The 27,927-nt window shown below is 43.6% G+C and overlaps 1 protein-coding gene and 1 long non-coding RNA gene across 2 annotated transcripts; one reads left to right on the top strand and one right to left on the bottom strand.

Annotated features, from left to right (window-relative positions):
- Nucleotides 1–14,699: 14,699 nt before the first annotated feature.
- On the bottom strand, nucleotides 14,700–23,693 carry CDK1 (cyclin dependent kinase 1). Its single transcript, XM_068197110.1, has 8 exons — nucleotides 23,614–23,693; nucleotides 22,723–22,773; nucleotides 21,151–21,307; nucleotides 19,974–20,097; nucleotides 19,413–19,583; nucleotides 18,918–19,081; nucleotides 18,648–18,789; nucleotides 14,700–15,580 (listed from the first exon to the last, which is right to left on the bottom strand). The coding sequence occupies exons 2-8, from the start codon at nucleotides 22,757–22,759 to the stop codon at nucleotides 15,467–15,469; spliced, it is 909 nt and encodes a 302-aa protein (XP_068053211.1). The 5' UTR covers nucleotides 22,760–22,773; nucleotides 23,614–23,693; the 3' UTR covers nucleotides 14,700–15,466.
- Nucleotides 23,682–27,927, top strand: LOC137477853 (uncharacterized). The gene is made up of 3 exons (XR_011001229.1): nucleotides 23,682–23,919; nucleotides 25,069–25,291; nucleotides 27,777–27,927. It is a non-coding gene; the product is annotated as an uncharacterized lncRNA (long non-coding RNA).

Raw genomic sequence — 27,927 nt, forward strand, 5'->3', positions numbered from 1 at the left:
TCTGAAGATGCTAAACTGGGAGGGGGCTATTCCCTGGACATAGCAGCTCTGCTTTTCAGCTTTAAAGAAAAGCATCCTTCACCATTAGACAGAATTAGCAAGCTGGGTGCCATCCCTCTGAGGCCTGAGGCCATGGAGGGCTGTCTCACCCCCCACCCTCACACTTATCTAAAGTTTTAGATAAGCAGCCAGGTGAAGACATATCACAGTGAAGATTTTCATAAGAAATTTTTTTGCCTTTGACATTAAAAAAATAAAGGATTCTTTAGTTCCTACTGGGATTAATATTTTTTTAATTTATGGCTGTATAATAAGGATTACATGGCATTCCAGGTATTAGTACTGAGTATTCAAATTATCCTCACAGGTTATAAAAAACCCCCTACAATTAGCAGTTTATGAGTATATGATTACATTTGCATCTTAGTCATTAAATATAAGCTGGTTATTCTGACTACGTGATCAGATGTGATTGCCTCCACCACCCAATATTTTAAATATTAGTTATGCACTACATTTTACAAAGACATTTCTTTACATATTTCTCCCGGGTCATCAATTACAGCTATTTGTAAAATTTTGTGGATCCCTGTGCTCTTTGTATCACATTTACATTTTTCAGTTATAGAGTGTGCAGGGAGAGTTTCTAAATAATTGGCAGATCTCATCATATGTTGAAAATCAGATGATGGTGCCTTTTCCCACAAGCACTCTAAAGAAGGGAAGTTTCTGAGGAGTCCCTGAGGACTCTCTGGGGTGGGAAGATCTCTGTGAATCCTTCCTGCTCTTGCAGGAACAGGACAGCTCTCCCTGCACAGGAAGAGCTGCATTGGCTTGCAGGGGATGTGATCAAGTGTCAGCAGTCCTGCAGTCTGTAAGACATCCCACAGCCCTCTGAAACAGCCTCAGCCAGGTGTGACCACTCACACATTTACTGCTCATCTCCCAAGGACTGCCTCAGTCTGTTCTGTTGAGGCAGGTCCTCCCCAGCTTTGCTCCCCCTTCCTTTTGGCTGGCCAAGGACAGTGAATTCTGAGCATGCAGAGGTGATTTTGGGCCTGCTGAGCACAGTGCAGCTCTGGCAGGTGCCTCAGCTCCCACAGCTGCACAGCCCTGCCCTTCTCAGCTCTCCAAGGTAGGAAAGGTAACACGCTATAGACAGATGTCTGCCCTTAATGGGGATTTTTATCTGCTATGGGGGTCTGTTTGTTTGCTGTAGTCACAGCAAGGTTTGTTTTCTGGAAGCTGTTTATTAAGAAGATAGGAGGAATAAGAAATTAAAAAATTACTGTACCAAAGATTATTGGGTGATTACCTCAAGATAATTGGGTAATTAGGTTAAAGACTTGCTTTCCTTTCTGCTTAGGCCTCCAGGATGTCTGAAGGTGAGGAGGTGACTGAAGGTCAGCACAGGCATTGCTGGGCAGAATTTTCCTGTTCCTAGGACAGATTGCTCCTCTGTAGCTGAACAGAGAGACAAGGAGGCTGCTACCGGGGAGTTTGTTAGAATCCATGAAATTGTTCACTTTCAAATTTTTCTGCTACTTAATTGGCAAGGCACTACAGTAGGTGCTGTAGGGCTCCAGGAAGTGTTCTGTGCCCTGCACTGAGTGGGGGTACAGGGAGTGGGGAGCACATGTGCCAGGCATCTGTAAAAGACAGGCACTTGCTGCAGCTGTAGGGATAGGATTTAATGGCCTTGCTGCTCTCTCCTGGACCCATGGCTTTTGTTTTCACATTGCTCACCTGCCCAGCCCAGTAACAGAGAGACTTGGGCCAGGGAGTGTCATCCTAGAACCACATTCTCCCCTTGGGCTTCAAAAGTTTGTTTTCTTATATCTGGTACCCAGACACTGAACAGAAATCCAGCAGTCTTACCCACTGAACTTTCAGCCCTTCTGAGCTGTTTTTCAGTACCTGTCAAACTGCTCATGCAGAGCAGTCGAGCTGCAGAACTTGCCACATGACACTGGGGGTGTGAAGAGCTTTGAGTTCCCAGGTAACCTGGAAAGGTTCATGGAAGAGAAGTTTACTGGGAGTTAATAAATTCATAGAAACTCATGCCTGAATGGGCAATTTCTAAAGTCAAATAGCTGGGGGTTTGCAGAAGAGCTGTTGCTAACTGGTCATGCTGTTCTTTGTTTCTCTGGGCATCAGGTTTTGGCCACTGTCAGACACAGTGTAAGGGACAGACAAATCCTTGGTCTGACCCTGTAGTGCTCATCTCTTCTCTCCAGAAGTGCTGGGATGAAGAATTCAATGCAAGAGGGAGGCTTTTCCCACCTAACCATGTGCTCCTTTGCAATGAGCCTACCTAAGAACTCTGTCCAGCAGGGCTCTTTCCATGCCCTTTGGCTGAACACCTTCTACTATTGAAAGTTCTTGTGATCCTCTAATGCTATTGTTGTAAATGCTAATAGTAAATCAGGTGACACTGATGGCAGCAGGTTAACACACAGCACTCCAGTGTGCTTTCACTGCACCACCTGCACTGAATGGAATTATTGCACATCTACTAAGCCACATCTTAGCAGGCTGGCCAGCATCCACAAGCACCCATAGCCACTCTAGAACACTTTGCACCTCCTGGATGTTTATCCAAAATTTGCACCAGACTGCTCTCCGGATTCGTATCTCTTGTTCAGCAGAGTTGAAACAGAAATGGTTTTGCCAGGGTCATGCAAATGATCAAGACCTGCCCCTGATCTCACCTCTCCTTTAGGTGCACAACTGATCATAATCAATGCTTAATGGATTGTCAGGTGTAAACTACAGGCTCAGCTGCTCTCTCTGTGACTGCTTCATCAGCTATTTTCTTTCAGGGACATGCAAGTATAAGACAGATCTCTTTAACTTCCCTTTTGGCCTCAACTGCAATACCTAGTGAGTAAAATCCAGCCACCACCTTTTCCCCTTGTCCCTTCAGCAGTCAGCTGCACCATCATCCTCTGATTTAGCATCAGCTGAGCAAAGCACTAACCAAGTCAAAACCATTTGACATGGGCACTTGGCATTTCCTGAGCATCCTCATTCTTTGACAAGGCTTTAGCTGGGCACAGGGAGGGCAGACTGGCACAGACTGTATTAGTTCTGAGTTCTCTGTGCACTGGCATACTGTAGGAACCCAGCAGGCGCCTCAGGAAGAGTTAGCCCTTCTAGCCAGCCAAGAAAGCAGGCATCTGTAGTGCATGGAGGGTGGTCTTCAGCCTGAGGTGGAAACCAGAGAACCCCAAACTTAAGGAAGGTGGAAAGGCTCTCAGGGAGTAACTAAGCATCCCATTAGCATGAAAGTTGGATGGCATCAAATGAAACTAGCACAAGGCAGATTCACAACCAAAAGCTCCTCTTCACACCAGTGTTAGCTGAGCTGCAAAATTTCTTGCCAGAGAACACAGGCTGGAAGCTTACACAGCTCCCAAAAGAAACCTTTAGGGAAGAAGCCTATCAAACACAGATCATCACCTCTACTTCAGAACTTAAGCCTAAGGCATTGGAAGTTGGGAATATACTACCAAATAACATTTTGTACTTACCTTTGTTTTATATTTCCTGGAGCATCTGCTGTCGGCCACTGTCAGAAGCAGGAACCAGGGCAGAGCAGACCTTTGGTCATCTGCTTGTGGCTGTTCCTGAGTTTGTGATTAAGGACTCTCCTGCCTCACTGCAAAGACCCAAACCTGCTGTTCCCCTCCCTCTGCTGCAGAGTCCCTTGGCTTCTACTGGGTGTCAGTTCAGGAGCTCATCACTTGCCTGGTGGCAAGTACAGGCTCAGCCCATGAAAGGGGAGGAGGGAAAGCATAGGGATTTATCCTTCTATCCCTTCTATCTATTCCTGGAATGTTGTAGTGTTCCTACACTGTTGTGTGCCAAAGAGGAGGTCAGAAGAGGTCAGATCCATGAAGTGACTGTGGGACTGAAAGACTGCAAAACAGACTTCCCTTTGGTCACAGGAGCCGCACCCAGGCACCATCTCCTGGGAGTGAGAGGTTCTAGTCCTGCCAATATTCCTAATGATGAAATCTGCCCTCAGACTTCAATGAATGCTGGTTTTTGTTCTGGATGATGCTAAATCATATGGGGATGCATAGCACAAATAGTGTCTGCCCGGGATTTTAAATAATCTTGAATAATTTTGCCCTAACCAAGCACCCTAAGTGATGCTGTAGATTCAGCCCTTGTGATCCCCGGGTTCACCTACACTGCCCTGTTCTCTAGAAATCCCTTCTACCTCTTGGGAATTAACCAGTTTCCAATTCTAGAGCTGCACAGTAGCATATTAACAAAAGAAATCCCTACTGTGAGCAGTGATAGTAGGGAAAGAGGGAGATATGTCTTGCTTTAAGTATGGCCCTGAGCCTGTTGCTGACTGCAGAGAGCCAAGGTAAATATGTGTCCAGCATCACTTCTGCCCGCCCTCGGCCTTGCTTCTTCCTCACTTGGCTGATTTTCACAGACAAAGCACCATCACTTAGTGTGATACACATTCCTCCTATTGCACTGGGAATAATGCTTCATTGCTATAAGCTTTTTCAATTTTCTTAAAGCCTTTTACTACTTTGCCAGTATAGCATAATTTATTTTGTTGAGTGGTTTACACATTGAAGTGTGTGAAGTTGTATTTATATGTCTCTGATGAGTTCTTTCCTGGCTAGTGGATCAGTGCTGTGGTGTTTTTTTTGGTTTTTTTTTTTTTTTTTAGTGTAGCTTTTTGCTTTCACAGTGCAATTTTTCACCTAAAAATGAGACTCTAGACCTGCTGACTTCTGCCACTTCACACCAGTTCAATTCTCAACTCCAGCAGACACAGAGGAGCCTGGCACCTTCCCTGTAGTGGGAGCTTCTCACTTTTGTCCAGAGTAGTTGGGGACCCTTTAAACAGCAAACTGCAACTGTCCCTCTGAGGTGTTGTGCTTGGGTTTTCTGGCTTCGTGCCCGTAGTTTAAGTTACATACGTTTTCCCATGTCTTTCTTACATACAATTTTAAAAGTTTAGGCTCTGTCTACTCTTGCTTTTAAAACTGAAGTGGTTCTTTCTTCTCCATACATTCTGCTCCCTTTTGGAACACAAGCTTTTTGTAAACTATAAGGTGTGGGCAACAAGTTTGATTTAATCTAGCTGTGGGTGTGCTCACATCAGAGCACAGCTGAAGTTACACTTGTTTTTGTGCAAGTGCCATCAGTGACTGAGAGCTTGTGCAGCACCTCAGGTAGGACAGAACAAGGCACAGTCAGAGCCATCAGACAGTGCCCAGTGCTCACTATTTTTTGTGAAGGGATGAAGAGGCAACACACTCCTCCCAGATGCGCCGATAAACAGATTTCAGTCACAGCACATCACTTGATCTGCCATAAATGCCTTTTGGGAAGTGCCCAGGTTCAGCTGACAGCCATGTTTATGTGAGGCTTAGGACCAGGATTTTTTAATAGAGACCCAAACCTTAGAGAGAACACCTATATTTGTCAATGGAGTGTATATGGAGTCTATTGTTATTAAACTAATCTGGTTAACAAAACCCTCAGCTTTTCCTAAAGACAGATTCAGAGGATTTAAAGTTCAGGGAGAATAGCACCTTCTGTCCTTGCCCTGCCTAACTGGCATCCTGTTGGGCAGACTAGGCCCTTGGTGGTACTGTGACACTTACTGCCTTTTGGACTGGTAGAAAGAAAAAGGAAAAGAGTATTTAGAGGAGACTGAAGTGTCCATGGTAGGAAACAGGAGAAGACACCAGGCCTTGTTAGTAGATGCAGAATCACCCCCATGAGTGGATTCACCTGCATTCACCTCAGCTGAGAAGGGTCTTTGCAAGCCTGGTGCACACACTCAGCTCCAGGTGCTCCCCGTGGTGCCATCACCCTCTGACCTCCAGCTGCAGGGAGGCACTGGAGCAACTCATTAGGCAGGGCCACAGGTGAGTCATTAGGACAACATTCCCACCCTTCCCTTTGGATGAGTGCCACCTGCACAGATGGCTTCCTCTTGGCTCTGCTTTCTGCTGAAGTGTAGGTATTGGAGCCTGCCTCAGATCAAATCTGCCTTTGCATTGCTAGCTAGAACAGAGCTGTGTGGATGGTTGTGAAAGAGCATCATATTCCCTCAGAAATAGGAGGCTCCCTTCCTGTTTTGGGATCTTTTACCTGCTTGTTGTAAGGGTTTTGAGGATTGCCAGGAGAAGAGGAAAACGTGTCAAACGAAAAAGGCATTACAACATCTAAAGAAGGCAAGTTAAAATCTGAATGGGCTGTTGGGGGCCTCAAGCAATAGTAGTAGCTGATCATTAACTTTTCTTGAGTAGAGCAGGCAGTGCTATAAAAGCATATTACTAAGATTAATTAATTTAGCACCACAACACCTCTTAAGTAGGTGGATTACCTCCCTAAATAGGGAAAAAGTAATAGAAAAGTACTCTGTGGAAGTTAATTGGAAGTACATCAGCTGCACAGAGCCCCACACCTACTTGTAGCTTTATACTCATTGTATAAAGCTACAACAACAATTCCCTCTTATAGTGTTGAGCAAAGCATTTGCCCTGCTATTAGTGACCAGCTGGGATTTGTGGTCAAGATATCCCACATGGCAGCTCATCCCTACAGTTATTAGATGTTTTACTACTTATTCCTTAATTAAACACCTCTTTCTTTAGCACTATAGTGTAGTGTAGCAGCAGGGAGCAGTGACTGAAGTCCAAAGATGATGGGAATTTACAACTATTTTCTTACCAGAGGCATCCAGCAGTGTCATGAACTAGCACAAGCCAGCCCCAGTGAAAGCAGCAGAAGAAGGCTTATAGCCAGCTGAGGTCCTGGATGCCAGAACTAGACAGATGAAGCTGTAAGGAGCCCTTAGTTCAGTCTAGAAGCAAACATACAGGTTAAACAAACACAGACCTAAACTGCTAAGTTTTATCTTGCAGTCCCCCTGAGAGATCTAGAGACTTTAAAATCACAGAATATGCTGAGCTGGGAGGGATGCACAAGGGTCATCAAGTCCAACTCCTGGCCCTGCAAAGCACCATCACCGAAGAACCACACCATGTGCCCAAGAGTATTATCCAAATGCTTCTTGAGCTCTGTCAGGCTTGGTGCTGTGACCACTTCTCTGAAACAAAAAGCCTTTTAAATGAGAGCAGACACTGATAATCCCACGTAGCCACAAGGCATTAAGCCTCCAGTATTGATGTCTCACTTTGACTCATTTATCTGGTCAGAAAGTCTTATGGGGCCAATTGAGATCACATAGCTCATAATTTTATAGCCAGAAATTATTAAAATAATAACAATAAAGTAATAATAATAAACCTTCACTTACTTTAATGACAAGTCTTTATGACTAACAATTCCTCCAGCCTGCATATAACTCCCACGGCCTGAAACTCTTCTGTATGAGTCCCATGCTCTTGTTCCACAATCCAAAGGGTAAAATCTGAAAAGCTGACTTGAACTCTTCAATAGGTGAAAGTCTTTCTGGGCCCTTATAAGAGAATTCACTGAATAGAAAAATCTTTCCTTTGGAAGCCAATTTATTAAAATGGCAAAGTCAAGCACTGTCAAAATCATGGCAAATGCTTTGAGCCTGTCACTTTGAAATTGTAGGGCCAGATGGTGAGAAACTTTTCTGCTGGTCAGGGAACTTTCTGAATGCTCAGCTACTTAGACCAGACTGGGTTTTGGGTGTTTTTTAAGTATGTTTTCTGTATGTTTCAAGAACTAAATTTGGTTTACCTCTCATTTGTCATAGGCTAACAGCACGTATCACCTGGTGTAGGCCAGCTGCTTGAGGGTAATGTCATGTCCCAGAATAACCTTTCTGTTTTGGACATGCCTTTGGTAAATCAAGGAAGGCTGTGAGCTTATTCTTTGTCATGTATTCCTTCTCAATCTTAGCAAGCCACAATTGTAATGCAGAGGTATGTTAGTTTTGCTTTGTTTGGTTGTTTATTCCCCCAGGAGCCCTGAAGAATACTTTCAGTATAGAACTTAAGGTCCAGACAGCAGGACAATCTCTGTCCTAACTTAAGGAATGACTGCAGAATAACTAGTGCTGGTCGTGGGCTGGCTACTGAAGTGAAAACTGCCTGGGGTATGCCTTTAACATGCTCTGAGGCTGTTCAAAATTCTGGGGGTTTGGTTTTGTTTATCTGGTTGCTGCTGAAGAAGCTTTCCTTCCTCTGGTATTTTAAAGGCATGTGTTGTGACCTGTCACTTGCTAGATTTGTTTGATGTGAAATTTGAGTCTGGCCATGGAAAAACACACTGCAGGAATGTGTTTATTTTGCTCTCTGCTGGAGGTAACACTAGTTTCCAGTTTTCTTGAAGTTTCAGCTGAGTGTTGTGTTGTAAATGTAATAATTGCATTCAGGAGGAAAATTGGCATGTGAGATCTACAAATGGAAGGCCCAGAGCCTGCAACCTTGCTGTAGCTTCTCCCAGGCAAACAACCACAGTCCCACAAAACTCATTGCAGAAATGGTGCTGGAAACACCAAATTCCCAGCTATGTCCATCCTCTCTAGACACAAAGGCAGTCTGCTGAGCCTGTTGGCTTCATCAGCTGGGAAATACTCTCCATATTTCAAAATACCAAACGGATTTTAGGGCCATTTACTCCTATCCTAAGAAATTACAGAAATCAAATCAAACAAGCAATGGAACCAAAGCAAAACCATTTTTTCAATGCTGCTTGGCTGCAGAGAGATTGCCAAGCACAATAATTTGCTTTGCAAATGCTCCCTGTTTAAAGTAACTGTAACAAGTATGCAGAGTAGTCCCAGTTCATATGAAAATACAAAGATGTTGAGAGCTAATTCAAACAGTTGATACTTGTTCAAAGCTTGAAGAAGGGAAACCCTGGACAAGCACTGCTTTTTGTTATCCATAAGCTTGTCTTTTTCTAAGTCAGGCTTATTCTTAACTAAGAAAACATTACATGAAAAAATTATTTTACATAGATGAATAAAATGCTATGTATAATTTTTTCATTGCAGCAAACCATAATGTTAGAGCTATTTTTCTTTATTCTTACTGACATGATAGCAAATTAAACCTTATTTCTCTATTTTTTTCTTCAAGGAGACCAGTCTAGTTTTAACTGTATATGGCAGTAGCCACCTGATGACTCTAGTTAGAATACATTTAATAACTTTTTAAGGAAAAAAAGAGCATCTTCCATAGATTTCTTTCCTGTGGCTTTTCAGGAAGAAGTTGAGTACTGTCTCAAGGTCCCCCAGCACAGGGTCATTCAAGCACTGCAGTGCTTGTTGGTGCCTCTCCAGCAGCTGATAGTGTGTGTGTTGCATTGCAAGCCATCCTGAACCTCCTGAACATGAGTTTTAGCATTCCTGGTGCAAAGGGGCACAGCCTGGTTTGTGACCTGGGGTGCTGGAGATGTACAGTAAGAATTAAATCAGAGAGTCAGTCCCTGGCTGGGCTTTCCAGGAGTTGAACAATGATGTATGGGGACTCTCAGAGTTAAGTCAATGAGAGATTCTGCTAAAGACTTTCTTTGTCTTTGTGCTCAATCTCTGTCTATAAAATTAATGTTACTTATGGAAATGGGTATGCTATGTGTGATTTTTACTTCACTTTGAAAATGCTCCAGTATAAAGCAGCTGCTTTAGTATTTTTCCCTACTTACCAGAACAAGTACTCTGACAGGTCCACCTGGCACAGCAGAAGGACAACTGCTGTGTATTTACATTTATTTATGATCTTTTACTATGCGAAAAATGCCATTTTACCTAGACTATATTATAAGCACTTGAATGAGAACTGGGAAATTATTAGTGTGCTTTTTCATTCCCAAGAATAATTATCAAAGTACAGCTCCAACACATTAGCACTTGCATTTCTGCCTCAAGCAGCTCAGTGAACAGAATTATTACTATAAACTTATGGTGGTTATTTAGCTGTGCATCACTCTGTACATTGAGAGGAGAGAAGAAAATCCTAATGCTTCATGTACCAGCACTGGGGAGAATTTTACCAGGCATGTGACTGTATAATCCCACAGCTCTAAGAGCAGATCGAGTCATCTAGGAAGTATTTGACATACTTCTGCTTTCAGCTTTTGCATTTAGGAGAACACATCAACAAGTAAAAATAAGACCTTATATTTGAAGTCAGTGTTGAGGACCAGCTTCTCAACTGCTATAAATGTGACTCTATTATTACTGTTATTTACCAGCAGTGAATCTAGTCAAGCTTATGAAAGGTACTTAAAAAATGACAGCCTGTAAAAGAGAACCACAGGCGCAATTTTGCACACACGTATCAAATCCAAAATGGAAAATCTGGAGATCAAGCATGCAGACCTCAAAAAAATCACTGCAAAACTTGCCATTGTGCACAACTGATAGCAATTTGAGAGACTGATTATGAGCCTGTTGTAGTTTAAGCATATTGACTGGCACTCCTGTGATAGTTGCTTTATTAAGCATAGTCATTTTGATCATTAATTTCGGCATGAAACGGTTTTTACAGAGGCTTTTGTGCATTAGCCTAAGTGATTCTTCACTAAAGAAAGAAATCAGTATGTCAGTACGGTACTGGACATCTTTGAAGTTTGCAAAATTTAACTGCCCAGATGTTTCATGAAAGGCTTTCAATTCAGATATTATTTTCAGCCTGGCTGCCTACCAGAAAATAAATACCCTTCAATTTTTCATGGAGCCAGAAGAGTCTGAGAGAGTTTTTCTGCTATTCCCCACCCCCCTGCCTGGTTGCCAGTACCGAGGTGCCAGAGTGACACCGCGTGGCCAAGGGGGAGGCAACACAAACTTTGGGAATAGTAAGAAAATGTAACTTTTATCCCAAATACACATCAGGACTTGACATGTCTTGTTGCAGCTCTTCAGAAATAATCTTTGTTACAGTTCCATTGTTTTTATTTTCATACATGTACATATTAAGCCCCAAATACTAAGAAAGAAAATAAAATTTATTTACTTACTGATTTAGGGAAAAGTACCAGATTCATACCATGAGATTAAAAAAAAAAAATAACACTTTCCTGAAATCTTTTAAGTATTATTATACTATTCATTATAATGTCTCTGACAACTTTTAAGAAATAACTTTTTCCTTATAGAAACACAAAATAATTTACGCTTTCTTATCCATCTGCCAATTTGATATGTTCTACACTGTTTTGGTTCCTCTTTTTATCCTTTTGCCTGTCACCAAAGGATGCTGAGTAGCTTCCCAGGAATTCAGTCGTTCCAGTACACCTCAGGAAGAGATTCTGAGTTGGGTGAGGTAATTAATAGAAGTTGTAATTCCTCATCCTCAGATGACAGTTTTAAAATTTAAAAAAAAAAAAAAAAAGAAAAATCTAAGAGAAGAGAGCCCCCCACCTCCTTTCTTGCAGTCAGTGAGTTAATGGATATTTCAGAAACATATCTAGATTGTGGGGAGAAAAATTGACAGGTCTCAGGTACATTTGTAATATAAATTGTTATATGCTCAGAGGCCAAATCAAACACAGTTCAGCAGACAGCTGTGAAATATTTACACTCCTGTCCACAGCCTACATGGAAAAAGGGCTGAAATGAAGCACAGAAAGTCAAGGACTGGCTCGCTCTGAGCTCGCACAAGAAAGGCTGAGATCCTGTGGGGAGCTAGCAAAGATGACCCACCAAAAGGGACACCAAGAGTCACAGTATTTTCCCTGCCTGCCTTTAACTAGTTAAATCCTTCCCGATCTCCTCAGGGGTCTGAGGTGTGCCGGGCCCCAGCAGGGAGCTGCTCGCAGCAGATCCACTGAGAGAACCTACAGGGGTTGAAAAGGACTGACCTCTCCTTTCATCCCCCCATGCCACCAACTGGGAGCATTTCAGAGCCCTGCTCTTGTATGAAAGAGTCAGGTGGCAGATCACCCTCCTGGCTGTCTTTAGTCCCCACTGGAAGCAAGACATGCAGAGCCAACCCTCGGCTAGGTTGTGATGCTCTTCCTCTAACCACTGTCAAGGAGAATGGCCTTTAAAAAAGTCCATCTGTGATAGCTCTTAAGGCAATAGATAAGAGAGGAGAAAAATAGCACTGAAGGGTAATCGGAAATGGCAATGAGCACTGTCAATGATACAGGCACAAAATCTCTCCTTTTTTACACAAAAACCCCACCCTCCTCTGAAAGACCAGCAATTGGCACGAAAAGTGGTAGTTAATGTGTCTTTTGCAAAGAAAAGCAGTAGATGAAGAGCAAATGAAAAAGAGTGAAGGTCTTTTAGCCCCACTTGGGTTAGAAGGGCCCATGGGCCTTGCTCAGCAAGTCCAAGCTGTCATGAGAAAAACATGGTCCTCAGGCCCAAGGATCTATGCTGGAAATTATCCAGATCCCTGGGTTTGGCTCTCACTCTGCCTTGCATTTGGCCAGGTATTTCGTGAATTGTATGCCAGGTTTTTTAAGAATTCAGTTGGTTGTCGCTTAAAATAGTTGGGGGAAAATATTTTTTTTAAAATCCCCTCCCACCAGTCTAATCTAAACCCGTCAGAGGTCAGCAGAAAGGTTTTCATTAATTTCAAGGAACTGAATAGAACTATTGCTGTAAAGCCACTAACTATTCCCCAGGCCATAATCTTGTCATTTCAGCAATTTGGAGAGACCAGCTCTCACCTCCAATTCTTCCATTAAAGGCAGCCAGCCACCTGTACTGGAGATACATGTTTGAGATCACTCAATCTGTTAACAGCAGCATCAATAGCCTGCTATTGATTCAAACACAACAAGAATTTATTGAAATAGCCAGGCTGAAGTAAAATATGCCCAACAGTGGAGAACACTCAGTATCCTGCTGACATTTACACATGAGGAGACAATGCTTTATACAGGAATACAGTGGGAACAAAATCACAAGCCATTACCTGGAATGAGCCATTGATGCAGCAGATGTAAAGCAGAGCAGCTGGTGGTCAAAGCAATGGGAAATTCTGAGATTGCTCCATAAATTGATGCAGCTTGTCAGAAAATAAGGCAAGGAGCTTGGTGAAGAAATAGTCAGGCTTAATGAAAGTAGGGCCCATCTATCAGTGTTTCCTTATTCCCATGCAGTCTTTACAAACCCAATATAAAATAAAATCAAACAGAGGCAGTGGTAGTGGAGTATGGAGGACAAGCAAGTGAAGTCAAACACCGAGTTAAGTTTATCATTTTCAGCTGGGGTTTACTTGTGCTCTAGTAGAAAACAAGATACTGAGCAGCCATAGTACCAGAGGCAATAGTAATGCAACATTACATTATAGAACTTCATTTTAGACAGGAGCACATTGCTTTTAAATAATTTCATCCCCAGTTCTTACAACATTCAGAAGAAAGCTACTGCAATAGGTATCAATAAATAGGTCTGCTGATTATCACCCACAGTGGGTTAAATCCCCAAAGGGCAAGGCATGCCCAGTTCTCACTGGAATAAAATTGAGTTTTTGGTGGCCAAAGCTTGAACATCACAAGCATTCCACATGCTAGGTGCAGGCAGCAGGGCAGTTACCAAGAGCAGATGATGTTATTTTCCATAAGGGAAGTGATTTGCCTGACTGATAACTTTGCCTCATTGCTAACAGTGGAGCTGTGCCAGTGAGTCAGGTGTCTCAGTATGATGTTCAGCACCTGATCGCACTGAGGCACAGATAGACAGTATTGTGTTCCCCTGCCCCTCCCCTTTACTGAGGGCACTACAATACCTTGTTCAGAGCTGCACTGATGTCACAGCAGCTGTTACAGTGCCTGACTAAAAAAGAAAGATTGCAGATTTGGAGTAAGTTACCCTTTGAAAAACTCCTTGGAAATTTTAGTACTTAAGTTGTTAGTTAAGATAGGCTAAAGCATTCCCCATATTGCATTAAGCTGAGACAGACACCAGTTACTTACAAAACAAAAATTGGGCTTTACTAGTATTGCAGCAAAATATTTCATTTGCCCAGCTGAAATATTTTCTACATACAGAACCTGGTCTATGCACTAGCTTCTGATTTTTAATGCTGTTACTGGCAGATTCCCCTCTTTCTCTACACCAAGGTAACCAATTAGCAGCAACAATTACAAACCTCTTGGCCTGTAAATCCTGTATCAAGTTACTACATGCAAATAGACAAATTAGATCCCACTTTATCTTGAAATTGCATCCTTTCACTGGTGTTAACAGAAAGGAGTCAGCCATCACAATCTTCTCCCCTACTGCCTTCAGTTAAGGAACTTACCTGTATGATTTCAAAAATCCTCTCCTCCTCAGTGCTCTGCTATCAAATAATTCTATTAAACCAAGACTCCAATATTTCTGAAGATTAAGAAGCACTTTGCAAAGAACAGTGGTAACAGCCCAAGTGGAATTTATCTCTCACCCTGCTGCTTATTAACAAAAGCTAGGTCTAACACTTTCAGCTACTCATGGACACAACAAATATATGATGAACTGGATGGATGTCATCATCTCCACTGCCTTTAGTGTCCAGATGTAGCAGCTGTAGGACAGGGCTCCTACAAACCTCGCTGCTTAGAGTTCATGTCAGTGCTTTCACACACCTGATTTTAAAATCTAAACACTTTCAATACTGTTCCCCACTGTGCTGCAAGCCTTGGCCCCTAACCAGCAAGGAAAGGAGCACTACAGTGCCTAGAGCAAATAAAACTTACACCAGATGTACACCCCATCCCTACTGATGTGTCTGAAGAGCAACAATGGAGGCAGGAATTGGAAACTAACACACAATCTGTTATTAGTACACACCTTTGAACTTTATTTGAACTTTTAACAATACTCTCTCCTGTTCAGTTAATTGCCAGGGAGCTTTAAAAAGCTTCTGCTTTAGTTATGGAAAAGTCTGGAGCCATGTGGCATCTCAGTTTATGATTACAATTCCTAGGAGTTCACATGCCAACATCTTGGTAAACTCTTGGGCCTCCAAGACAATAACAAAAACATAGAGCAAGGGACTTATCTCAAATAATGATTTGCAGCTGCCTTCAAAAACTCAGAATCAGTTTGGCCATCCACACTTTTCTAAGTTGCTGTTCTTCAGCATATCTCACAGTGTCCTTTGGTGCATCAGTTGCCATGCTCAAGAGTAAAAGTATAACTGACGTGACACTGAAACAACACAAACTTGAGAATTTCCTATCATATCAGGAACAACCATTTAGAAGTTTGGGTTAGCAGCTTTTTCAGCCAAGTGGTACCTTTCCAGTGCATTCCAGAGAAAACAGGAGTAATTCTGTAGAGCAGCTGTGGCCTGGAAATAAGTTCAGTCCTTCACTGGGGTTAAAGCTTTATTTATAGAAACCTGACTGCATTAATTGCAGCAATATTTGCATTGTATTTGAACTCAGCACTAACAGGTTAATATTTACATTTAGGTAACACTTAAACCAAAACAAACTGAATACAGCCAATCTTAAGAGCAAAAAGACAGACATACAAATGACAGACTTAAGAGTAAAAGTAATCACAATTATTTCACTCTGGATGATTTAGTCCAAAGGTCTATTTCTTAATCAGATTAGCAGGAAGAGTGGATTTGTCCAAATCATCAAAATATGGATGGTTCAAGGCCATTTTGCCAGAAATCCTTTTTGCAGGATCATAAATTAACATTTTCTGGAAGAAAAAAAAAAAAAACCACCACAATTACTTCCTCATAAAATCATGTTAAATAGATAGATACTTAACCATAATAATAATAATAATAAAGTAACTACAAAGACATTTTCCCCCTTTGTTCTGTGCTCTCCTAATTGGAGAGGTTATTTCCCCTACAAGTCAGTAGCAGTGCATAACATCTCAGAAAATGAAGAATCCCATTACCCCCCTTTTCAATAACCAAGCCCTTGCCTGTGTCTGGGTACCACATCCACTGAACTAAATCCAGAACCAGGCAACCAAACAGCAATAATTGTCTCAGCTTCTCACTGAGGCAAATTAATAAGCTTTAGGCTGGTAAAGCCCTAAATGTTTTAAGGGCAAGTGGTCTGACACTTGTTTTGTTACTGACATTGAGCAAAGTGATGTCAAATGGCTTCTGCTCAGGTTGGTGACTTGACTATTAAAATAAGAGAATGCTCACTCAGTTTCAAAATCCAGATTGGAAAGTACACTACAAGCAGATAGAACCGAAGAAAACAGTTAAAACTTGAGTCTCTTCTCAATAAAAAACTCCAATACCTCAATAAAGGCAATGAGAGCAAAAAGAGGGGGTGTGACAGCCATTAAAATAACACCTGGAAGTTTCTACAACACAGGGAAACATGTTTTTCTAGCCATTTAAAAAAAGAAGTATCTATAGCTTCTATCATACAAGGGGTCAAAAAAAGAATGAAGCATTCAGCAGTTTTTTACTAGACCCAAAACAAGCAAAGTCTTTTTATTTCTCCCTACTAAAGGACAGACCATTTCAAATTCAGGTAATCAGGATTCCACCAGCTGCCTCTCCCCTGTCTGCACAACAAATCTGTCTTCCAGAACAAAACTTAACCAGAACAAAACTTAACCAGTCTTACTCTGCCCAGTATTCAGTCTTGACATATAATTATCTTTACACTTCATTCTACAGGGAGTCTTCCAGGTTGATTTAAACCACTGAATTTGCATTTATATTCTCTGAACTTCTGCCAAATGCAGTGCTGCCTCTAGATTTAACCTTGCATGTCCAATTTTACCTTATGGCAGGTTCCCATTATCTATACCTAGAACAGTCTCCCATAGTTAATTCTGATATCAAAGGTTCTAGCAAAATTGACTCAAAGAGGGAAATTTCTCTGAAAAAGATGCTGTGACACTGCACCACAACTGATGGAGCAAGTGAAGGAAACTTCTCTGAGCAGTCTAGAGCATTAGTTTTCCATAGCACCAACTATTCTGATAATTTAAATTTTTTGAGGACAGCCATCAAGTTCTTTGAAATGCTGGCCATAGAAGTCATATAGCTTATGAAGGTCTTAAACTCACAACCTCACTCATGAAATTTGAATTACACATTTTTGTGTTAAGACATTTTCAAAGACAGCTCCTTTACATACCTCTTCAACAGTCTATAGAAAAAAATTAAACATTGAAACATTTTCATTGACATATCTGAGCTTGTGCTTTACAACGAACTATTTAGTTTTGTTGCCTTTAGAGTTATATTATGGGTTTAAAAGGCTTAAAAGTGCCATAGGAAACTGAAAGGGATTCCGGTCAGGAATACCACTGTCACCAGGCACTAATAGGAAACTGAAGTGTTAACATTAAGGCAAAACTGTAAGAGGCTTTGGAGAATTTAATGTGCTTTGAGACTAGAATTATGCTAACACCATGAAGTATTTTTTTGCCTTTATTAGCAGCAGCCCCAACCATTGGCTTCACACAGTGAAGCCTCACCTAAGCTCAGATGAGCCCTTGGCAGGTCCTTTTCATACAACTGTTTCAACAAGATTCTCCTGGCTGTTCCTTTGATTTTAGTTTGTAAATACAGTTAGCAACAGTTATTTCAAACTGATTTAATAAAGATGCTGTCAGGGATCTTATCCCTGTAAGACAACTTGCTGCAAGGTTCAGAGCTATCCAGGACAACTACATGTTCAACAAATGCTCAGGCTGTCAGTGTGAACTGGGGCTCTGTCCCCCCACCAAAAAATGAGAAATTGCGATCATTTGAGCTTTTTGGGTAACACTGCTTCATTCAGAGTATTCTGCCATATTACCAATATGGGTAATGAACTGTTTTGTGAGTGCTTACAGCCATGAGCCAGGTACACAGGTACTGCTGTACAATGGGGACCTGAAGTGGTAGCTTGTCTTGAGACACAGAGCACCCAACCCACACCCCCATCTGTAGGTCTGCACTGTACAAATGCAGCTTTAGAACAGCCAAAGGACAACCAAGGTACAGCACTGTACCTCAGGACATCTAAGAGCACACCTAGGATGTGACCTACATTAGCCCTCAGTGGCAGCACATGAGCTGGAAGAGCACTAAATGGAAAGGACTGATGAAGAACTTGCCAGTTAAAAGCCTGGTGTAGTAGTTTAACTGCCTGGCCACAGAACTAAAGGAAACTCACACTAGACACTAAATATACCAATTAAAAGTTAATACACCACAGCCAAAAATACTTAACTCCAAATTCAAGGGCAATTGAGACAGACACTACAGACAGACTTCAACTAAGTTTCTTGCCTCAGCTAACCAATACATTCAGCTGTTTCTATCCTTGTTTATTCAGTTAAGACCATCAAAGAAGTTTAACCAAGATGAGCCCACCAAGTTTAATCCAGGTGCTACCATAAAATAAACATTTCCAACTGGCTCAGCAGTCACACAGCCACATCACAACTGGAGCTGGCAGCAGAAAGGTGAAAGCTACTTTATGGGCAGAAGTCTTCACTAAAACCTCTTTGTAAAGACTCATCCTAACTTTCAAGTTGTACCTGGCTTTTAATTATAAAAAAGTTGAGGCATAATTGCTTCATGTGAAAAATAGTCTGGTTTCACTTGTGAAAGTGAGAGCAAATGTCACACAAGGTGTCAGTTCTACAAGAATGAAGGCTCATACCACTGCTGATAGCTTGAAGATCTCCATATTTTCCTTCTAGCCATGACTGATGAGTACAGCTTTGTGTATTCTGCAGTATTTCAAACAGCCCACTCAGGCTGTTAATCAGCTGTTTAGGACAGACTACTTACAGCCAGCAGATCAAGTCCATCTTTATCCAAGTTTTTGACATGTGTTTCAAGGCTGACAGGTTTCCATTTTGGGAATGTGTTTTTATAGTCTTGCAGCGATTCCACCTCAGGCCATACCTCGTTGTTGGGAGTCCCTAAAGCTCTGTGCAAGCATAAGCAAAATATTAAGCAATTTAGTCTGAAATCTGCTATGTGCTATTACACTTTTAATTACACACAACTGTTGTGTGGTGCCACACAGCTAGCAAGGAAAGGTTCAGCCTTGCATACCTGAAGATTCTGAAGATCTGGTCAATCTCTGAATCCCCATGGAAAAGTGGCTTTTTAGTTGCCAGCTCAGCAAATATGGTTCCTATGCTCCAGATATCTACAGGAGTAGAGTAACGAGCAGATCCCAGCAGCACTTCTGGAGACCTGTACCACAGTGTCACTACCTGTGGAACAAGGAAAGGTTAAGTTTGTGGAATCAGGTCTTTTAATTGACTGCAAGATAAATGGCTCATTTGTTATTAAGCAGCATTCACAGTTTTTTGCTAAAAATAACCAGTACTCTAAGTTTTAGTGGAAGGGTGATACTGGTTTCAAGCTTTGGAACCTTAGAGTGAAACCACAGTCAAAGAAGTGGAAAACGAAATGTAATTCTTTCATAGTTTTGTTAGCTTATAGCTTGAAAAAACTGATTGGTTTTAGCTGTTTCAAAATCAATTCTTAGCAGGAAGCAAGTACACACTATCCAAACCGCCAGAGGTGGATGTCCCAACTCACTTCATGCGTGTAGACCCGCACTGGAATTCCAAAGGCTCGGGCCAGTCCAAAATCTGCCAGTTTAATCACTCCCTTGTCATCTATCAGGAGGTTCTGAGGTTTCAAGTCTCTGTGCAGAACTCTTCTTGAGTGGCAGAAGACAATACCTTGCAAAATTTGGTACAGATAACTCTAGAAAGGATGAGGTGGGAGGAAAGAAAGAAAAAAGGTGTTACCTTTAGTACACGTCAGTGTCCTGCAACATAAAGGTGTTCCCTTCAATAGCTCTCCCCACAGCAGCAGGAAATGGAGATCCGAAGCATTGCAGATACTGAGTTAATATCAATCAAAAAGCTACACAAATTAATTCTGAAGATTAGTTTAAGGCAGTTTAATCTCAGTAATGAAAAGATTTTCAAGTGGCATTTGAAAGCAAAACTCACATTCATCTTATTATCTACGGCTGCTTATTTAACCTTTCATTTCTCCTCAAGGAGTTAATTATACTGGAAATAAGAGCTGCTTATGGTTTAGTAGGTCATCATTAAATTCCCTCTTAGGTTAAGAAATTGTCCTCATTACCTTAACACGTGAACGCTCCAAATACTGGCCAGATGGAATACTATCCAAATATTTCTTGAGATCCATGGAAAGGAATTCAAAGACGAGGTACAGTCTTGAATCCTGCATGAGAACATCCTGAAGACTAAAAATTGAGTATACAATTACTTCCACTGCAAAATGCATGAACTCCCATTTCTTTTCTCAACAGGGATACAAGCTGGTATTTTCCAGGCTTCTATTATGGAAGTCTCAAAAGTCTTCAAACAACAGACTTAGTGAGTTATACTGTCATCTGGAAAATCAAGTGTATCTGAAATAGTGTCAAACTGAGATAAAAGCCTATATGCTTCCTCTTAAACTTATGTTCTCTCAAATCAGACACAGGAGTCTAAAGAAAAAATACTTTAGCCATTAAAAAAACCCACCTGTGGGTGTTGGTGCCTAGCTTTTCTTTGAAGCTGGCTTGTCACAGCAGAACCTGAATTACTTGGAACTTAAGGGAATATTTAATAGGAATCTAATAGACACAGCAGGATTTGCACACATTTTTAAGTATTTTCTTCATCATTATTGGAGTGTAAGGGTTCCTAAACCCAAGCATACATACACTGAGACACTACCTGGCTGGAACCTGGCCAGTTTTAAGGCATACTAAAGATTAAGTATTTTGCTGCATCAAAGAGCAAGCATGTTGGGGGAAGACAGTGGCTGCAATAATTTTTACATGTCAAGCAGCCACTGATGGAGATTTCACTCATAGCTCAGGTGTGCCAGCTATGACAGCATCAAAACACATCTAAATTCCTGCTACAGAACAGCAGGGAGAACATCAGAACACTTAAGTCAAATGGTCTATTCCAAGGTGGTAAATAAACTTCTGAGACTGCCTGAAGTAACAGCTACAGCCAGTTTTCATAAAGTATGTCTCCATTCTCACAAGAACCTCTCTGAAACAAACTTACAGAAACTTCTAAATTAACAAAAATTTGTTAGAATCCTGGAACGAAAAGAGGCAGCATGAGGAAGGCTTAATAAGAAACTGGCATAAACATGGAATTTAAAGTATTTGCTGCAAAGCAGACATTGTATTAAACAGAGAGGTTCTCACCTCACTAGATGAGTGGGAAAATAATTTATGATCTGATGGGACCTAGTGCCCCTCCAAGAGTTTAGCTAAATAGCAGTATATGCATACCAGACTATATTGGGATGATTCAGCTCTTTTAATAAAGAAATTTCTCGGATAGCAGTACTTGGAACACCTTCCTCCTCACTTTCTAGACGTATTTTCTTCATTGCAACCACTTGGCCTGTGGTTTTGTGACGGCCTTTATACACAACACCATAGGTACCTGAACAAAAAGACAGTGAAACAAATATAGAAAGTACCAGCTTCAGGTACAAATAATATTGTAAACATGAGCTGCTGACATAGGAAAAGTCCTTACAAATGGAGTATTGGTTTAAACTACAAACTACGACTTAGCCATGGAGTTGATCTGAGCAGTATTTTTGTTTGTTTGAAGCATGCCACCCATGAAGTGTGGCATTTGTTAGGACAGGGCACTTAGAAGCCTAAGTGTGAAAGGTGAATATTTGGAAGATGTAGTTATAAAATCAGATACTATTTGAGTTTCAAGTTGATTAACTATCAGACAAGATCATCACAAAGGATTATGATTTTGCCATTGATACATCATATTAAAATGCTAAAGATTTAGCTGCAAATGGAAGTAGTGCTCCTTCTGCAGTCTGAGATGCAGCCATCCATGGGTGTGAGCTGTAGAAATACCTCTGACACAATGTTCAGTGCAGGAGAGAGGCTAGTGCTGTGGGTCTCAGCAGAAGCTGAAATTGGAACCAAGAGTAAATCTCAAATCAATCCATCTTAATTTTGATTGCTTACAGAATGAGAACCCTCAAATCAATACAGCGTAAGCCTTCTCTTTTTACCCTTCTTGAAGCATTAATTCCTCACATGAAGCACAAACTAGTTTATTTCAAAAAGATCCACACACAAGGCTTTGGTTACAAAGCTTTGTTGCAGGATCCAAGCACATCTTTTGCTATTGCCTCAGAGTGGGCAATGGTACCTCAAATTTCCAAGTCTACAAAAGGCCTTGTGTAGTGTGTTATAAAACACACTGACTTCTACAGTGAACGTAGGCTGGATTTCCAGTAACAGGGGGGTTGTGACTAACACCTCCATTGAAGCCATCTTCTCAGTGCCTCAGTGTGAAGTAATTGTTAAAAATTCACTTCTCCACAGAGCTTTGCTGTCTTGCTTTCCTTTGACACCCGCACTGCCCGTATAGCATCAGAGCAGAACAATCCAGAAAATACTACTACTCCCTACCTGCAGCAAAACAACACATTGCACAACTTCAGGGGCAGCTGGTAAGTTTAAGTTCAGAGAAATGGGGGAGCTTCCTAAACTGTAAGCTGGTTTCAGGACTCAGAACATATTTTTTCTCCCTTCTCCCTTTTGGAGATGGATAATGTTACACCATTAGCCATCAAAATGAAGGCAGACCCTTTTCAACACGGGTCAGCTGTTTTTAAAAAGACCATGTCACTTTCAAAAAAAAAGGACAGCTGAAAGCTTTTACAGATATAGATAACTACCACAGTAATTAAGCTACAGGCTTAACTAGTCACTTGGTTGAATCTCAGTGTTTCCTGTAACAGGCAGAGTGCACAGATCTTCTGGGACGCTTCGCAGCTCAAACTGTGGAGCATTGAAAAGCTCACTGCTCCCCATACTTACCTTCCCCAATCTTCTCTATTTTTGTGTAATCATCCATTGCTGTGGTTATTCCTGAAATGGACGGGAAAAATAAACAGAAGATGTCAGCGAACAGCTGCTGTCCTAAGCACAGACAAGTCACTGAAGCTATGCCAAGTCCTTAGAAGCGAGTTGTGCCTCACAAAATTAAGATGTAACATAAAACACTTAACTGTTCTCATCAACAAAAACACAGAACATATTTATTCCGAATTCCAGCTAGAAAAACTATACCCCAAGGTACGAGTGGGCAATGATTCCAAGGAGAAAAAAAAAATTAAGAAATCTTTGAAGAAAGCTCCTCCGGGGAACTGAAAGAAGTGCAGCCTACTCCTCATTTTTACCTAACTACTCGCTCGAGAAGAACGAGCTCGAAACAGACAGGAATGCCGCTGCGTAACACTCCGGGAACCGGGTGTTGGCCCGGCCAGGGGACACCGGCGCAGGGTGTCACCGGGGCAGGGCCCCGCACAGCGGGACGCGGAGGCGGCAGCCGGGACTGCCACTCCGCACCTCCCCCGCTGCTCCGGAGCAGCGCGGCTTCGGCGGGGGCTACGGACAGCGAGCAGAGCCGAGCGACCTCCGGCTCCGGGGGGCACCGGCCGCTGGCCGCGCAGGCCCCGCTCCCCGTCCGGCTCTCCGGGGCGCTCCCCGCCGCGGACCGGGAAGGGCCGGGCGGCCGCGCTGCGCCCCCGGGCCGGGGAGCGGGACCCCGGGCCGGGGAGCGGGACCCCGGGCCGGGGAGCGGGACCCCGGGCCGGGGAGCGGGACCCCGGGCCGGGGAGCGGGACCCCGCGCGGGCTCGGGAGCGCGCACCCCCCCCCCGGCCCGGCCCGGCCGCGCGCGCCAACGGCCCCGCCGCGCGCCCCTCACCTGCGGAGCCGCCGCGCGCGCCGCCGCCGCCGCCGCCGCACAGGCACGCCCGCCGCCGCGCGAGCCGGGGCGGGGCCGCCGCGCATTCGAACCGGCCGCCCGCCGCGCTCCGCCAATGGCGCCGCGCCGGGCCCGTTCAAAGCGGCCAATCAGCGCGCTCCGCGCCAAAGCGAGGCCCAAAGGGCGGCTTTCGGCTCCGCGGGGGGAATGGAGAAATGCTGCGCGGCCGGGCGCGGCAAGCTGAGCGTGCCCCGGACGTCCCCTTGGTTCACCGCCGGCGCGAGTGGAGGCAGCCTGGCCGGGCGGGTGGGTCGTGCCGCGTAGCCCTAAGCCGGTGACACGGGGGCGCTGGGACGGCGCCACTGGGCGGACTGGTCACGACCCCAGAGTCACGGAATGGGTCCGGCTGCAAGGGACACTCGTGGGGCACCTGGTCCCAGCTCTCTGCTCGTGCAGGGCCGTCCGAGAACGCATGGCGCAGGGTCGTGTCCAGACGGTTCTGGAATATCTCCAGCGAGTAGGAATCCACGTCCTCTGTGGGCAGTCTGTCCCAGTGCTCGGTCACCGCACAGTAAAGCTGTGCCTCGTGGCGCTCCCGGCCATTAGCCTCTGCCCGTTCCTCTGCTGCCATTGCTGGTCCCGAGGAGCAGCGCCGGGTCCCTGCTCCGAGCCCTCCCTGCAGTCAGGGACGGCGTTCCCTCTCAGGGGGACACAGGGATGATGTTCCCTCTCTGCTGTCTCTGCTCCAGGCTGAACAGCCCCAGCTCCTTCAGCCTTTCCTCCTCGGAGAGATGCTCCAGTTTCTTGATCAACTTTCTATCTCTTCACTGGACCCTGGGTACCACTGGAATAACACTTTGGGCTGTTAGCAAGGTTTGGGGAGTATAATCGTGTCTGGACCAGGCTAGGCGTTGGCTGCAGCTTCTCCTTTTAATCAAGTCTGCTAGATTTGGATGCTGCAGTTTCTCCTTTTAATCAAGTCTGTTCGGTTTGGATCCCATGGCCAGCCAGACCATAAATTCATTATTTCTGGCTGCATGGGCACTGATCTGGGCAGTGCTGCTGCGGCCCTGGGAGCTGCTTTTGAGGCATGTGCCTTAATGAAAGGTCATTGGGTAACTTAATTCCCGAGAAGCTGAGATGTGTGTCTGTAGGCAAATAAAGTTCTGCGTCCCTCCTCCCAGATTAAGAAAGATTAGTCGCTGTGCTATCCCAGCTTCTGAAAGAAGGGTTGGGGATGTAATGAGAGAGGCACCTGTGGGCCCTGCTCAGTGAGCACTCTGCCAGCTGCAACCTTCCTCCACTGGTACCCAGGAAAGTGGTGCTACAGTACACGAGTTAACAAAAAGCCTGGGAAAATACTACTCCAAACAAATTTTGTTACTGAGAAACTGAAATGCTAAATAGATTAGCCAAGGTCATGTGTTTCTAATTTTACAAGTCTTTCCCCTGCAGGACAGCCCCACTGTGGATTCTGTGGTGCTGCTGACCCACTCTAGCACCAATTTATCATGGGCACTGGCAGTCCTGGACCAACAGCTTCTGTGGAAACCCACAGTCCCTGCAGGGGGGAGACACAGGCAGCTCTTCACACTGCTGATGTTACTGCCTTTTTTAATTACTTCACTGCACTGCTTTACAGCATTTTTGAAGGATGGCTTTGCTGCTTGTCGGAAATGTAAGCAGGGCAGGGCGCTGCAAACAAAAACGTGCAGCTTCTCCCTTACAGCATTTCTTTGGGATGGCGATTCCCGGAAGCAGGGCTATTCACGGTACACTTCCTTCTTCTCATCCCTACCCCATGGCAAAGGCAAGAGGCAGTCCAGCTCCTCCCCCTGAGTGTGTTTCAGGGGTAAAGCCCCTCCACTTTCCCCTCCCGCCTGGGGAATTTCTGCAGCATATGGTGTGCATGCTCGCGGCTCTCTGTTTACTTTGAATCCTGTATTCCCACCACTGGCTAGGGATTTACCTGCCCAGAACAAGGCTTTTGTATATCTGGGAAATTCCATACGGGAACATGGCTTGTGCAATCTTGTGCAATTCATAGGAAAAACGCCTGATGTGCTCTGCCCTGCACAGTGACAGAAGAGCAGCCAGGGTGGTGTGGGCACAGCAGTGGCCCTGGATCAGCTGCAGAGCTCAGACAGAGTGTAGGACACACACATCCCTCAGGCCTGGCTCTGCACCTCTGGGGAGTTGTTTTCTATTGCCAGCACAGGGCTGGAGCCACTGCTGCTGGACCAGTCCTTGCCTAGGGACCTTAGTAGGTTGCCAAAGTCCAACTTTCCCTTTAGAGGAAACGAAAACATTTCTTGGAAGTCCCAGACATATGGTAACCCTCATTAATTTATGGGGGTTGGTGGTGGTATCATAATCATACAGTACTATAAAAGATTATAAGTTATATTAAAATATAGAGAGATGATATATAAAATACTGTGTCTGAAAGTACTGAATACACTGATCCAAATTTTATTGAAAGCAAGGTCTTTTTCTAGCTTTAGTTTAAATATACACAAGAATATCTTAGCTGTGCTCAGAAAATATTATTTCTTAGAAACAGAAATTTCTTAGTGCCTTCGAGCTGGACACTAACTGTTCATTCTCAGAGTGCTCGCTGAATTTTCAAACTCTTTGAGAATATGTCTTTTCCATACATCCCATTGTGTCACGGGATGAGCTCTGAGTGAGAAAGGCCAGGAGGCACCAGAAGGAAAGCTGGTTAAAGAGCAGCTCTCTCTTGCTGAAGGAACCCCACGTTTCACATGTGAGGAGACTTCTCCGTGAGCCAGCTGCACACAGCACTGTGATCTGTTTGAGGCCGTTGGTCATCCCCTTGGTCAGCATCTAGGGTGACAAGTTTAGCCTTTTCTGATACCTTTAGGAAAGGTCTGGAAGGTGGATGGCTTTGAGATCCCTCTGATAGCTGTTGCACTCAAGCCCGAAATCACTGCTCCTGCCTTTGTGTCAGCTCTTGCGCCTCAGGGCCCAGGCTGTGCTGGCTTCATCAGGTAAGCAGCTCAGGGACATTATTTTGCTGTGGTCTCCGTGTTGGATGGGCTGGTGGCCATGCCAAGCCCTCAGAGCAGTGGAGGGTGCAGCTGTGTGTGCTGGTTTCCTCCAGCAGCAGCAGAGGCTGCATTGCCCTCTGCCTCTGGCCCTCCCTTAGAGCTGCCTTGCTTAGGAGCCGAATGCCTGTAAGTATAGACTCGACACGGCATTAATTTGTCAAACATCTGTCTGACACCTTGAGTTCTCCTCCCTCTTGTTGTCTGTGCATCCTTAGTGCTTATCTCGGTTGATCATTGCTTTGGACATGGCAGGAGCTAATGATGCTGCTTGAGACAAGCGATACAAGTACATTTGCAGTGACTTCTGTGTTTGAAGGGATTTACTGTTCTGCTTGAAGGAGCAAGCAGCAGCAGTGAGCCTGCTGGCAACTGAGTCACAGATGAATGAATGTGGGAATCCCTAGGACTGCTGCTCCCCTTCACAGCAAAACACGGTGAAATGCAGAACTGAGGGAAAACTCCAAGGCAAACAGCAAAAGAATCTTGACAACACAATGTTAATTATATTTTATTTATATAAATGGCCAAGGGGCACATATATTAAAACCTCTTTGGCATCCCAGACTTCCCTTTGCCTGAACTGCAGCGCTGTTTGTGCAAGGCACACGGGATCAGGCTGACAATGCCGAGCTGGGATTATGGCATTACAGTTGTATTCATGGCTGAGAACCCAGTGTAATGCTCTGAACAACCCCTTCTCTGCTGAGCAGAGGGCAGCTGCAAGAGTCAATATCGTCCTGTCTTTCATATATCAATCATATTCTCCTCAGCAATAACTTCACTGTAAGGAAGAGAAAAAGTGTGTCTGTCTTTTACATAATGATGGGACTAAAAAGGTCAACTGGTTTGTGAATACTAATGAGAGTATCTAAAATAGGTTGTGTTCACTGTGCTCTAAAGCAGATAAGTACAAACATTGGTTGGCTTCTTTTAACATTTATTTAAACTCAGATTATTTTAGGATGACAAAAGCAAAAGTATAGTAGGAGAGGTGTACTACCACTTAGGAATGCAAGGTAAAATTAGAGGGATAGTACCTCTAATGCATATCTCAGATGATACATTTAACCTGTTAAACCTCTCGTTATGCAGGACAGTTCCCACTATCATGAAACATGGAGAACTTCTCTGCTGCTCTCCTTCTGCATTAGCATTTTGATAGGATGCCAGAAAACAAAAAGCTCCTGAGAACTGTTTAAAAATAAAACAAAAGGATGGAAGCTGCTTAGAAAAAATGATTAAA

Source organism: Anomalospiza imberbis, chromosome 8, assembly GCF_031753505.1.
Source record: "Anomalospiza imberbis isolate Cuckoo-Finch-1a 21T00152 chromosome 8, ASM3175350v1, whole genome shotgun sequence".
Classification (NCBI taxonomy): domain Eukaryota; kingdom Metazoa; phylum Chordata; class Aves; order Passeriformes; family Viduidae; genus Anomalospiza; species Anomalospiza imberbis.